Source organism: Eschscholzia californica, unplaced genomic scaffold (genome assembly GCF_041429995.1).
Source record: "Eschscholzia californica isolate CP2 unplaced genomic scaffold, dmEscCali1.0.p SCAF_2, whole genome shotgun sequence".
Taxonomy (NCBI): Eukaryota; Viridiplantae; Streptophyta; class Magnoliopsida; order Ranunculales; family Papaveraceae; genus Eschscholzia; species Eschscholzia californica.
In genome coordinates this window covers 7,535,398-7,548,139 of record NW_028238309.1, presented here as the reverse complement: position 1 = coordinate 7,548,139, position 12,742 = coordinate 7,535,398, and the positions used below count along the sequence as shown (strand labels likewise).

General features: G+C 34.5%; 1 protein-coding gene across 1 annotated transcript; it reads right to left on the bottom strand.

Annotated features, from left to right (window-relative positions):
* Nucleotides 1-562: 562 nt before the first annotated feature.
* On the bottom strand, nt 563-9,773 carry LOC147555806 (uncharacterized). The gene is made up of 9 exons (XM_086658541.1): nt 8,859-9,773; nt 8,337-8,495; nt 7,971-8,257; nt 3,952-4,126; nt 3,593-3,893; nt 2,523-2,544; nt 1,633-2,296; nt 1,117-1,275; nt 563-1,036 (listed from the first exon to the last, which is right to left on the bottom strand). Exons 1-9 carry the CDS (start codon nt 9,771-9,773, stop codon nt 737-739), a joined length of 2,982 nt encoding a protein of 993 aa, XP_086514667.1. The 3' UTR covers nt 563-736.
* Nucleotides 9,774-12,742: the final 2,969 nt, after the last annotated feature.

Sequence of the window (12,742 nt, the reverse complement as noted above, 5' to 3'; positions counted from 1 at the left end):
GGCGGAAGGCTAGGGGAGGGACCAAATGGAGGGATTAATGAATATTTTGGAGAAAAAAAATCAATTACCTCTAACTTTATCTATAATAGAAGTATTTTACAATACAGAAACATATAAAGGGCGATAAACATAAATATAGAAACCCTAATTAAAATGTATCCAATCGATTATGATCTTGGAGCAGTGGTTAGATACCCAATCTACAACCCGCAGGTCCCAATTCAATCTCATGAAAGTGAAACTCCAAAATTTGTAAAACGTGAATATAAATACAGTGAAGATAGATTAGATGGGCTTTGGGTCCCTTGAGATGATCCTTTAAATATGATTTATGACTTTTAAGGACTCGCGATGTCTTAAAATTAGGCTGTTAGTTGAATTTATAAAATTTAGATGGTCGCTATAACAAAGATTGAATTTACTACTTGAATCCATTGCTTAATCTTCTGCAACAACGTTTCCCTAAAACAAAAATGATCATGTTAATAAAGAAATAGTAGAAGACTCTCCCTCTTGATGATGTACATTTAAGTTTTAACCATTTGTAGTTTAAACATTCATCTTGATAAGGAGATTTAAAGAGCTATATTTATGAGTAACAAGATAGCATCAAAACTGATTCACATGTCAAACATGATCAAACTCATAAACATTGATAAAATTATCGAAATGACTGAAGTTTTTTTTTTTCCCAATTATACTTATCAATCTAGATTTGCATTTTCTAGACCACTCCTTAATCTATTGATTTTATATCGAGAATGCACTTAGCGGAAGCCCTTGGAGACCTCAGTAGCTTCTTGCTTATCTCAGTTACCCATTCTGGAAGCACAAATTCGAGTGTGAGAATCACTTTCTCTAAGTTGCTCCCATTACTTAAAAGTAGTTTCACAAATTTGAGCTCTTCATCTATGTATCCAAAGCACCTAATCTTCACTACTTTGAGACAAGCAAGAAGACTCTCCAATTTCAATTTCATTGATTCTTGATTATCTTCTCCCTTGTACATTTCATAGCCAGAATAGTTTTGCCAAGGCTGCAAAGAGATCAATATGAAAGTTAACCCTTTACTGTCAAAAAACCATATTTATAGTTAATATAAGCCATCTTAATTACCTCAAGATCTATTGTTAGATATTCCAGAGCCGGAGAGCACTGCAGTAAGCAACCTATAACAAGGAAATGCTTCTCGCTTGTACCACATTTAAGAGTTAACTTCTTAAGATTTCGGAAAGTTGGTAGCAAACTCAACAAGCTTGGTGTGTAGAAAAGGCACTATATAGGTAAAACAACAACACAGTCCACCATTTATAAATAAAGATAACAAGAACTGCAATTTACATAACTTCAACATCTTGATTCGAAAAACGCAAGGTATTAGTTGTTAACGAGGATAATAAGGCATAAGTTGAGTAATTAAATACGATTATCCGAAACACAAGCTTAGCAAAATACCACAATAACCTAGTTCATTATAGTTGGATCTCCCACTTAGGCAACTATTGTTTATCAAGGCTGTGATCTTTGAGAATATATTTCGTATAAGATAACAATAAGATTTGAAACATTCTTCTTGCTAGATAATATAGACATTTTTAGGAAACGTAAGAATAAAAGAAATGGTACACGTACCTCAAATGTTGTCAGCGATAGTGTAAGAGATCTTACATGTGAAAACCTTTCTAGAAAATCAGTCATAGTCTTGCTAAATGACTTCTCGTAAGAATTACTACTCTCATCTAGTTTAATATCGACACATAGATCAACTAAAAAAAGCATGTCATCTGTAAAGAAGTAATCCATGCTAGAATCTCTGAAACTGAGCGAGACGAGATTTGGCAGCGAGATCCTTATTATAGAGTTCCAGTTACAACAACGATCTAGAAAAAACTTTCTAATTGTTGAAGAGGAAATGAAAACTTCGCGAAAAGAAATCCATTTGCATTCTTTCAAAATAAGAGTTTCAAGAATTAGACAACATGAAAGAAGATTATGAAACGAACTCTTATCAATGAATGCTACTGAATCAAGATATAGAGTTGTTAGCATAGTAAAACCAACAACTGTAGGAACATTGAACCAAGAATAAGATGATAAACTCAACTTCAAGGTGACTAGTGAAGTGAAGCTATTGAGCGGAAGATCGAGTTGATCGATTCCGGAGAGATTCAGACAAAGTTTTTTAACATTCTTAGAAATGACAGAATGGATCCAGTTATTAATATGAGGTATACTAATATCGAAACAATTGAGAGTAAACCTATTAAGATGAGGTTGGGTATGCGAACGAAGAGCTCTATAGACAAAAGGTATAAATTTTTTTTTTATCATCTAATGCTCTCGGCGTACACCCAGAATACTCAAAGTAGAGAGAACTCAGTTTCATCCATAAATCTTTCCATGTTTTCGATAAAACAGAAGTTTGAATAGCACATTTGGTGGGAAGAAAGGATAGTATAAGCAGAAGAATGATTTCTGGTAAATCGTTTATATGTGTTTTGTGATTAAACAAGACTAAAGACCTAGTCGGATCCATTGCTTTCCCTGCAAAAAAGTTTTCAAAAAAGAAAAATGACCATGTTTATGAATTCAAGCAAAAATAGTAGTAACAATCAATAATGTTTGTATTAGTAGAAGAATCTCTTTGATGAGGGTGTGGTTTTGAAGATTACCTTTGTAGCTATGAAGATTGCAGCACAAGAGGTCTCTCTTTCACTCTCTTCTGTTTCTTCTCTCCCTCTCTCTAAAGTTACATACATATATATAGATATATTTCAACATATTACCTCGTTTGTATCAACCTTAGTCATCACTAATGTGTAGGTTTTTTTTTTGGAATCCACTAAAAGCTATTGGTACACAAAAGTATAACAATCTTACAAGTCATTTCATGTGTACACGGTTTTGCCACCTCATTTCTATGTATTTTTTTTTGTTGTAATTAGAAATTTATTACATATAATCTAAATCCAGACAACATGATTTTATCTCGGTTAATGTTTTTGTTATCATGACTTTCTATTTTATTTATGTAATTTATTGACGTGTTTTCCTAATATGTGATTTAAGACACATATTAGGTAATAAATTATTTCTGATTTTAACACAAAATCATAAATTATTTTCTTTTTCTACTCTAATTGTTAAAACTAGAAGGTATTTTTAGCCTAACATTTGCTCTAAGCAGAACACATGTTAGGAGGACTAGCTCGTAAATAATTAGTTAGCCCATTTATAATTACTTAATTGTAAGGACAAATTTTTCTTGGGCCAAGTGGGTTGATTTTAGAAAACAGGGATTTGAGTTGCGTTTTCATTATCATTCAACCAAGCTGGGCTTCACAATATATGATTGTCTTTATAAGGTCATCAGAATAAGGTGGAACATAGATGAGCATTAGCCTGTAATTCCCCTTCACCTATTTCCGATTCCGAACTTCTATAACGAAACATAGCAAAAGTAGTTCACAAAACAACTAAGTAAGAGTGTGACTTTAAATTGTTACAATAAGAGCCTTACCCGACCTTGGTTTTCGGTTGGAGCTTCTCACTCCCAGACCCTTTTCTGAACTTTCTCCATTTACAAACTTACTCTCAAGAACTTGAAACGGTATGGGTTCACCACCCGATGATTCTCTTTCCCCCTCTTCACCTTTCAGCAATGAAAAAGACTTGTACCGAGCATCATCATCAGTCAACCCATGAGAATCTTCTTCGTGAGTCGCTCTAAGTTCCCCCAAATCACTACTAGAAGTTTTGACCCCTTCTTCCTCCTTTTGAGCTGAAAAATTCGACGAACTGCTTCCATTACTAGTACTCGCGAGCGATGCATCTTTTCCACCAGTAAACCCTTTTGAGTGATTATTAGTGTTCTTAGGGTAACTTCTAAACCTCTATTTCTTCTTAAACATAAATTTCTCATCTTTCACTTCACCATATATATTCTCAGACCCTTTCTTCTCTTCGATCTTCCCCAAATTCTGCAAATACAGGCAATGCTGTGGATTTCTCGCGAATAGAGCTAAGTCTCTTCTCCAACTTCGCTAATCGTACATGTACCTCTTTTTGAATGTTGGTTTTACCTCTTGAAGATGCAGACATCAAAACTTTCTGATCCCCATCGACCCTAATTACATCAGTAGATGAACCCAATTCTAATTTATTTCATACAATCTTCATATCTCCCTCCTCCTCCTTCATTACAGGGGCGCCTTTATTATGAAGTACTCTAGTTGCATATGCAGCAATAATTAATCCTGATCTCCTCAAAAAAAAAAAAAAAAAGGAGCTAATCCTGACGAGTCTGTCGATACGATTGAGTTGTGTGCCATCAAGCAAGGTTTACAAATTGCCATTAGATCTTTAGGAGTGAAGTCTATTACAGTTCAGTTAGATTCAATTTACGCAATTGAATATATTTTAAGAAATACCAGTAGACTCTTCCTTCGATTGTTATGGCATATATGATGGAGATTAGAGAGTATGAAAGTATATTGGCCTCTTTAGGTACTAAAGTAGATTACCTACATGTCTACAAAGACTAACTGTGCAGCAGATTTCTTATGAAGATATGAAAATTAAGGTTGATGTTGTGATGGTCCCTGAAAAATGAGACTTCCCTGAAAAAGGAGACTTACCTGAAGAGCTATGGACAATCTTGATTCAAGATATGTGGAGTGAGCCTTACCTTCGTCCGCAAAAAATCAGTAGAAGTTGGATTTGCATGTGGGGTTTTTCTGTTCACCGTAATGTACATGGGCTGAATTTGAAAAGACGCGGGAGTCTAAATCCCTTTCACACTACAACTGTACAACCGAGTCTTCTTCTTCTTCAAGACGTACACGGTGGGGCTTCTAAAACTACAATGATGCTTTGTCCTCTTTCATACAATCTTCATATCTCCCTCCTCCTCCTTCATTACAGGGGCCCTTTATTGTGAAGTACTCTAGTTGCATATGCAGCAATAGTTAATCCTGATCTCCTAAAAAAAAAAAAGGAGCTAATCCTGACGAGTCTGTCGATACGATTGAGTTGTGCGCCATCAAGCAAGGTTTACAAATTGCCATTAGATCTTTAGGTGTGAAGTCTATTACAGTTCAGTCAGATTCAATTTACGCAATTGAATATATTTTAAGAAATACCAGTAGACTCTTCCTTCGATTGTTATGGCATATATGATGGAGTTTAGAGAGTATGAAAGTATATTGGTCTCTTTAGGTACTAAAGTAGATTACCTACATGTCTACAGAGACTAAGGCCATGTTTGGCGCGCGGGAATGGAATGTCATTCCCGGGAATCACATTCCCGTAATGCGATTCCCGGGAATCAGATTATTTTGGTTTAATGTTTGGTTCGACCAGGAATAGGAATTCCATTTCCGATGGATTCCTAACTTGTTGTTTGGTTTGTGTAGGAATAAGAATGTATTGTTTTACGAAAGTCCGGTTATATCCTTTTACTTAAACTACATAAATTATAAGTCAACTTTGTTATATATTTTAATCAGTATTGTCTATTCAAAGTTATAGATATGAAATAGTAACGTAAAGATTTATTTAAAATAAGTAAGGTCTCGACTAATTTTTTTAAACGTTATGAAATCGATTTTTAATGAACAAGGAGCAAGAGAGAAGAAATAAAACTAGAGATACGAAGAGAGAGAGAGGGAGAGTTACGTTCGAGCGAGAGAGTGGGTGGGAGAGAGAGATAGAGTGTGTTGCTATGGTGGTGGTTGAAACCCTAGGTTTTAAATTTTTTTATAAAAATATTATGTGAATGACGATTTTAATATTAGTCATTCTAATATTTTATCAAGGATTGTTTTGTCCGGAAATATTAAATCAAATCATTCCTGGGAATGGGAATCACAAACCCACCCCCCTCCCTAGGTTTGCTATTACCCCATTTAGGGGGAATCCCATTCCTCCGGGAATAGGATTCCCCCTGCATTTCCGCGAGCCAAACATAGTCGGGAATGTGATTCCCAGGGATCACATTCCATTCCCACGCGATTCCCGCGTGCCAAACATGGCCTAACGGTACAGCAGATTTCTTATCAAGATATGAAAAATAAGGTTGATGTTGTGATGGTCCCTGAAAAATGAGACTTCCCTGAAAAATGAGACTTACCTGAAGAGCTATGGACAATCTTAATTCAAAATATGTGGAGTGAGCCTTACCTTCGTCCGCAAAAAATCAGTAGAAGTTAGATTTGCATGGGGGAGCATTTTCTTTTGGGTCGTGTCAGTTGACATAAGAACATGTTTGTAACATATTGTTGAAGTTATAAATATTATAAAAGCTATTTTTCTTCTCAAATTTTTATACGTTCTATACATTTTACTTTGATGAGATTCTATTGTATAGTACATGCTAAGAATAACAAAAATGTCTTTTATTCAATTCTTATCTCTAATAAACATGGCAACTGAGGACAATATATATCTTTGTGGATCGGGGTTCTTCTTTGAAAATTATTCATTTATTTTGTAGTCGGTGGTGTGGTTAGTCGTATGTATTATGTCTAAGTTTCTGAACTATCAAGGTGTACTGAGTCACAAAGACTACTAAATATACAACCGTGAGGCCCAACTGTGCCAAAGCGGACAGTATCACTAGCAGCTCGGAAGGCTGGTCCTTACGGTTTTAAAAAGCCTCACTAGGGAAGGGTGCTTAACCTCTTAAGAGGAGCACCACACTACTGTCTCCCACCAATGTGGGATTGCTTGACAACACACCCTCCCAAGACCACATCATAGTAGAGCGAATCGTGCTGATAACGTGTTATAGGATGGTGCGGACCAGCCTTCCGAGCTGCTAGTGATAATTGTCTCTATATCTTTTGTCTATATTTCTATTGTTTTTCTTCTTCCCTCATTTATTTTTCATAACACGTTATCACCACGATTGAAAAATGAAGATACGTCAGCAAAGCATAACATCGAAGAGGTATGAGAGATCGAAGAAAAAAGATAGATAAAACAATAAGGATAAGAGTATTTTTGTACTTTTAAGAGGAAAAAAATGGGTTTCACTAATATCTAATAAAAAAAAAGTATCTCTAAATAGACATTAGTGGTGAGGGGTTTTCCTAATTTTTCCTTCTAATTTTCTAGTGGGTGGGCCAAGATTCTTTTTTGAGATTCCATAGTCTTGGGAATGCCACTTGATAGATCTCGAATTGCGTTCACCCCACCAACCCAAAGGCATGGTGGCCCAACCCAACCCAGCTAGTGGTGGGAAAAAGGTTCGCGAGCTTGGATCCACCCATAAACCGCCTGAGCCCGATGTGTCCGAGGGCGCCCGGTGTTTGAGACGAACGCTACCAATTCGAGCTTCCAAGTTTAGACGGACGGGCACTGACAAAAAGATCTAACTGGCCTTCTGTCCAATTCCGACAGATCTATATGCCTGACCGATTAATATTTTAGACTTAGATATTTTAATCGTATATAGATGGTTATAATCAATTAAATCGTACCGGTCCAATTTACCGAGGAAAAACTGTCGAAATTTTAGATGATCGCTATAACAGAGATTGATGAACTACTTGAATCTGTTGCTTAATCTTCTGCAACAAAGTTTCTCAAAAACAAAAAATGATCATGTTAATGAAGAAGTAGTAGGAGACTCTCCCTCTTGATGATGGTATGGTTCTGAAGATACCTTTAACCATTTAGTACTTTTTAAACCTTCATCTTGATAAAGAGATTGCAATCTCCCCCTTCTATCTTTGCAAGGAGATTTAAAGAGCTATATTTATGAGTAACAAGCTAGCATTAAAACTGATTCACATTCAAACATCAAAAGTAAGACACACGAAAAACTGAGTCTAACAATGTAATTCTGTATCATAAAACCTGATCAAACTCATAAACATTGATGAAATTATCGAAATGACTGAAGTTTTTTCAAGTTATACTTATCAATCTAGATTTGCATTTTCTAGACCACTCCTTAATCTATTGACTTTATATCGAGAATGCACTTAGCCGAAGCCCTTGGAGACCTCAGTAGCTTCCTGCTTATCTCAGTTACCGATTCTGGAAGAACAAATTTGAGTGTGAGAATCACTTTCTCTAAGTTACTCCCATTACTTAAAATTAGTTTCACAAATTTGAGCTCTTCATCTATGTATCCGAAGCACCTAATCTTCACTACTTTGAGACAAGCAAGAAGACTCTCCAAGTTCAATTTCTTTGATTCTTGATTATCTTCTCCCTTGTACATTTCATAGTCGGAATAGTTTCGCCAAGGCTGCAAAGAGATCAATATGAATATAAATCTTTATTGTCGAAAAACCATATTTATAGTTAATATAAGCCATCTTAATTACCTCAAGATCTATTGCTAGATATTCCAGAGCCGGAGAGCACTGCAGTAAGCAACCTATAACAAGGAAATGCTTCTCGCTTGTACCACATTTAAGAGTTAACTTCTTGAGATTTCGGAAAGTTGGTAGCAAACTCAACAAGCTTGGTGTGTAGAAAAGGCACTATATAGGTAAAACAACAACACAGTCCACCATTTATAAATAAAGATAACAAGAACTGCAATTTACATAACTTCAACATCTTGATTCGAAAAACGCAAGGTGTTAGTTGTTAACAAGGATAATAAGGCATAAGTTGAGTAATTAAATACGATTATGCGAAACACAAGCTTAGCAAAATACCACAATAACCTAGTTCATTATAGTTGGATCTCCCACTTAGGCAACTATTGTTTATCAAGGCTGTGATTTTTGAGAATATATTTCGTATAAGATAACAGTAAGATTTGAAACATTCTTCTTGCTACTTTGCTAGCTAATAGACATTTTTAGGAAATGTAAGAATAAAAGAAATGGTACACATACCTCAAATGCCGTTGGCGACAATGTAAGAGATCTTACATATGAAAACCTTTCTAGAAAATCAGTCAGAGTCTCGCAAAATGACTTTTCGTAAGAATTACTCCTACTCTCGTCTAGTTGAATATCGATACATAGATTAGCTAAAAATGGCATGTCAGCAGCTGCAAAGAAGTTATCCATGCTGGAATCTCTGAAATTGAGCGACACGAGATTTGGCAGGGAGATCCTTATTGTAGAGTTCCAAATACAACAACGCTCTAATACAAACTTTCGAACAGTTGAAGAGGAAATGAAAACTTCAGGAAAAGAAATCCATTTGCATTCATTCAAAATAAGAGTTTCAAGAATTAGACAACATGAAAGAAGATTTTGAAACGAACTCTGATCAATGAATGTTACTGAATCAAGATGAAGAGTCGTTAGCATAGTAAAACCAACAACTATACGAACAGTGAACCAAGAATAAGATGATAAACTCAACTTCAATGTGACTAGTGAAGTGAAGTTATTGAGCGGAAGATCGATTTGATTGATTCCAGTGAGATTCAGATAAAGTTTTTTAACATTCTTGGAAATGGCAGAATTGATCCAGTTATTAATATGAGAATGACTAATACCGAAACAATTAAGAGTAAATCTATGAAGCTGAGGATGGGTATGTGAATTAAGAGCTCTATAAACAAAAGGTATAAACTTTTGTTTATCATCTAATGCTCTTGGCATACCAAAAAACCCAGAATTCTCAAAGTAGAGAGCACTCAATTTCATCCATAAATCTTTCCACCGTTTCGACAAAACAGAAGTTTGAATAGCACATTTGGTGGGAAGGAAGGATAGTATAAGTAGAAGGATGATTTCGGGTAAATCGTTTATATGTCTTTTGTGATTAACCAAGACTAAAGACCTAGTAGGATCCATTGCTTTCCCTGCAAAAATGAATTCAAGCAAAAAATGTAGTAACAATAAATAATTTTTGTATAAGTAGAAATAGTACCTAGAAAACTCTCTTTGATGAGGGTATGGTTTGGAAGATTACCTTTCTAGCTATGAAGATTGCAGTACAAGAGGTCTCTCTTTCACCTCGTTTGTATCAACCTTTGTAGGTTTTTTTTTTGAATCCTACAAGAGTCATTTGAAGTGGAGTCGGTTTTGCCACCTCATTTATATGCATTAATTTTTTTTGTCTTGTAAGTCACTTTCCATGATTTTATCTTGTGTCACTTTACGTTTTTATTGTCTTGACTTTCCATTTTATTTATGTAATTTATGAATGGTTTTCCCTAATATGTGACTTAAGACGCATGTTAAGAAATAAATTATTTCTGATTTTAACACAAAATCATATATTCTTCAGTTTTCTACTCTAATGTTAAAACTAGAAAGTATTTTTGACATAAAAGTTGCTCTAAGAACAAATGGCAGGAGGACTCCTAAATAATTAATCAACCCATTTGTAATTACTATATTATACTGACAATTTTTTTAACTGCGTTGATTTTGTAAAACATGGATTGCGGTTGAATTTTCATTATAATCCAATGAAGTTGAGCTTCGTAATATATGATTGTGATTATAAAGAATGCGAGTTATAATCACTAGACCTGGTTGAGCTTTACAATATATGATCGGATTGTAAACTTTTTGTAGATTGCTTTGACCCATCTTTGGTTGTCATGATTTTTTTGGTTGTCATGATTTTCTCCTTTTATTTAGTATTTTTTGGTAGATCTTTTTTGGTTGTCATGATTGCTTTGACCCATCTTTTTGTAGATCTTCTCCTTTCATTTAGTATTTTTTTGGTTGTCATGATTTTCTTTTATATTTATGTAACTTATTGATGGTTTTTCCTGATATGTGACTTATAAGAAATATGTTAAACTTAATATTGTTTTTCATTTTAATACAAAATCATGAATTAGTTTTCTTTTCCTTACTAGGTTAAAATTAAAATTATTTACAACCTAACATGTGCTCTACGGACACATGTTAGGGGGACAACTAATTATTACTCACAAATTTACAATTAATTAGTTGCACCAATAGGTTTTCTGGCTAAACGACCGCTTGCGATTTTAAAAAATAATGATTTGAGTTTGAGTTTTTGTATCATATTTGAAAAAAAAGTTTTTGTTAACATTCAACTACGTTGAGCTTCACAGTTTATTATAGCATTTATGTAGTAGTCGAGTGTTTATTATCATATAACCAGGTTGAGTTACAATATATGATCGTGTTTGTGTGGGAGTTTAAAATGATGTATATGCTAAATAAGAAATGTAAGCTTTAATCATCTAAATCACAATAATTTGAAGAATTATTTTGGGTGACCAATAGATGGACAACTCAAATTTCTATGTGGACAACTGACGTTGGGTGTGCGACCAAAATTCTTACGCGGACAACCATCATTCTTTCGTTCTTATGTGGACAACCATACTTTCTTTCTCTAGAAATTCTTTCAAGTTGGAGAGACTAATTGAAGATGATGTTGGTTCCGGTGGTGTTGTCGGCCATTTTTCCGGTGGGTTTTTTAAATCATCGTGATGAGAAATCATTCATGATAGTTAGAGAGAATTTAAAGTCACAGGTGTAAGAGTTAGGGTTTCGAAAGAGATAGAAGATGGAAACAGATTCTCTAGGGTTTTTACTCTAAAGTCATACAAAGGGTAAAACAGTCTTTGTGAAGTCCACGCAAGTCCAAGCCTTTCAGTCCAAGTATAGAAGCACCTCCAAGCTCTCCAGTCAAACTATAGAAGCACCACTTGTACCTGAATAAACAAGAATAACAAAGTTAGTTATGAACTAAGTTTGTTAATTCTGTTAGTAGTTAAGAGTTAGTTAGAGTTAGTTGTTCTCTTCTTCTTTACTCTAAACTCTATATAAACAAAATGTAATTGAGATTAAAAGTTGATTGAAATAAAATCAAAGTTCTTAGGAAAACTTACATGGTATCAGAGCTCAAGGCTAGATCCAAATATTAGGGTTTTTCTTCAAGAACTTAACAGCAATCAGCAACATTCAACATCTCATACAAAATTCAACATCAAACAAGATCAAATATTAGAATCAAATCAATATTATTACAAGAAGAAAGCTTTAAGCTTTCAATTTCATCACTAAGATAGAAAGAAAATTTAGTTTTCAGCAGCAACTTACTGTTTTTTCGAGCTTATCATCAAATTCCAAGGATCTTTCATGGCTTCTTTGAATTTAGGTAATCTTCCACCTATTTCTTCTGTTACTAGCTTCATTACAGAGAAGTTAGATGATTCCAATTATCTCATGTGGAGAGATCAAGTGGAAACACTTCTCAATACTTATGATATGCTAGGTTTTGTAAATGGTTCTATAGAAGAACCACCTCAACTAAAAATAATTCATGGGGTAGAGCAAGTAAACCCTGATTTCCAGCAATGGAGATCAAAGGAGAGTTTTGTTCGATCTTACCTCAAAAGTACCTTGTCAAAATCCATCTATTGTGATACTTATGGATTAAAATCAGCTAGAGAAATTTGGGAGTATCTAGATCTTACAAACAATGAAGGTCTTGAGTCTAAGAAAGACCAATTAAGAAAGCAATTACAAAACATCAAAAAGGGTAATTCAACTGTGACAGAATACCTAAGAGAATTGAAAATCATTGCTGATTCTCTGTTATCTGTTCATGATAGGATTTCAGATTCAGAATTAGTAAGATTAGCTTTACAAGGATTAAACTCAGATTATGATCAATTTGTTATAGCTCTTAGAGCCAACAATGAGTTCCTTTCATTGGCTCAACTAAAGTCCAGATTAGTCCAACATGAACAATGGCTATTTACTAAGGAATTAGAACAAGAGGCTTACTATGTCAAGAGAGGGTATCCTAGGTCTTCTAACAGAAATAG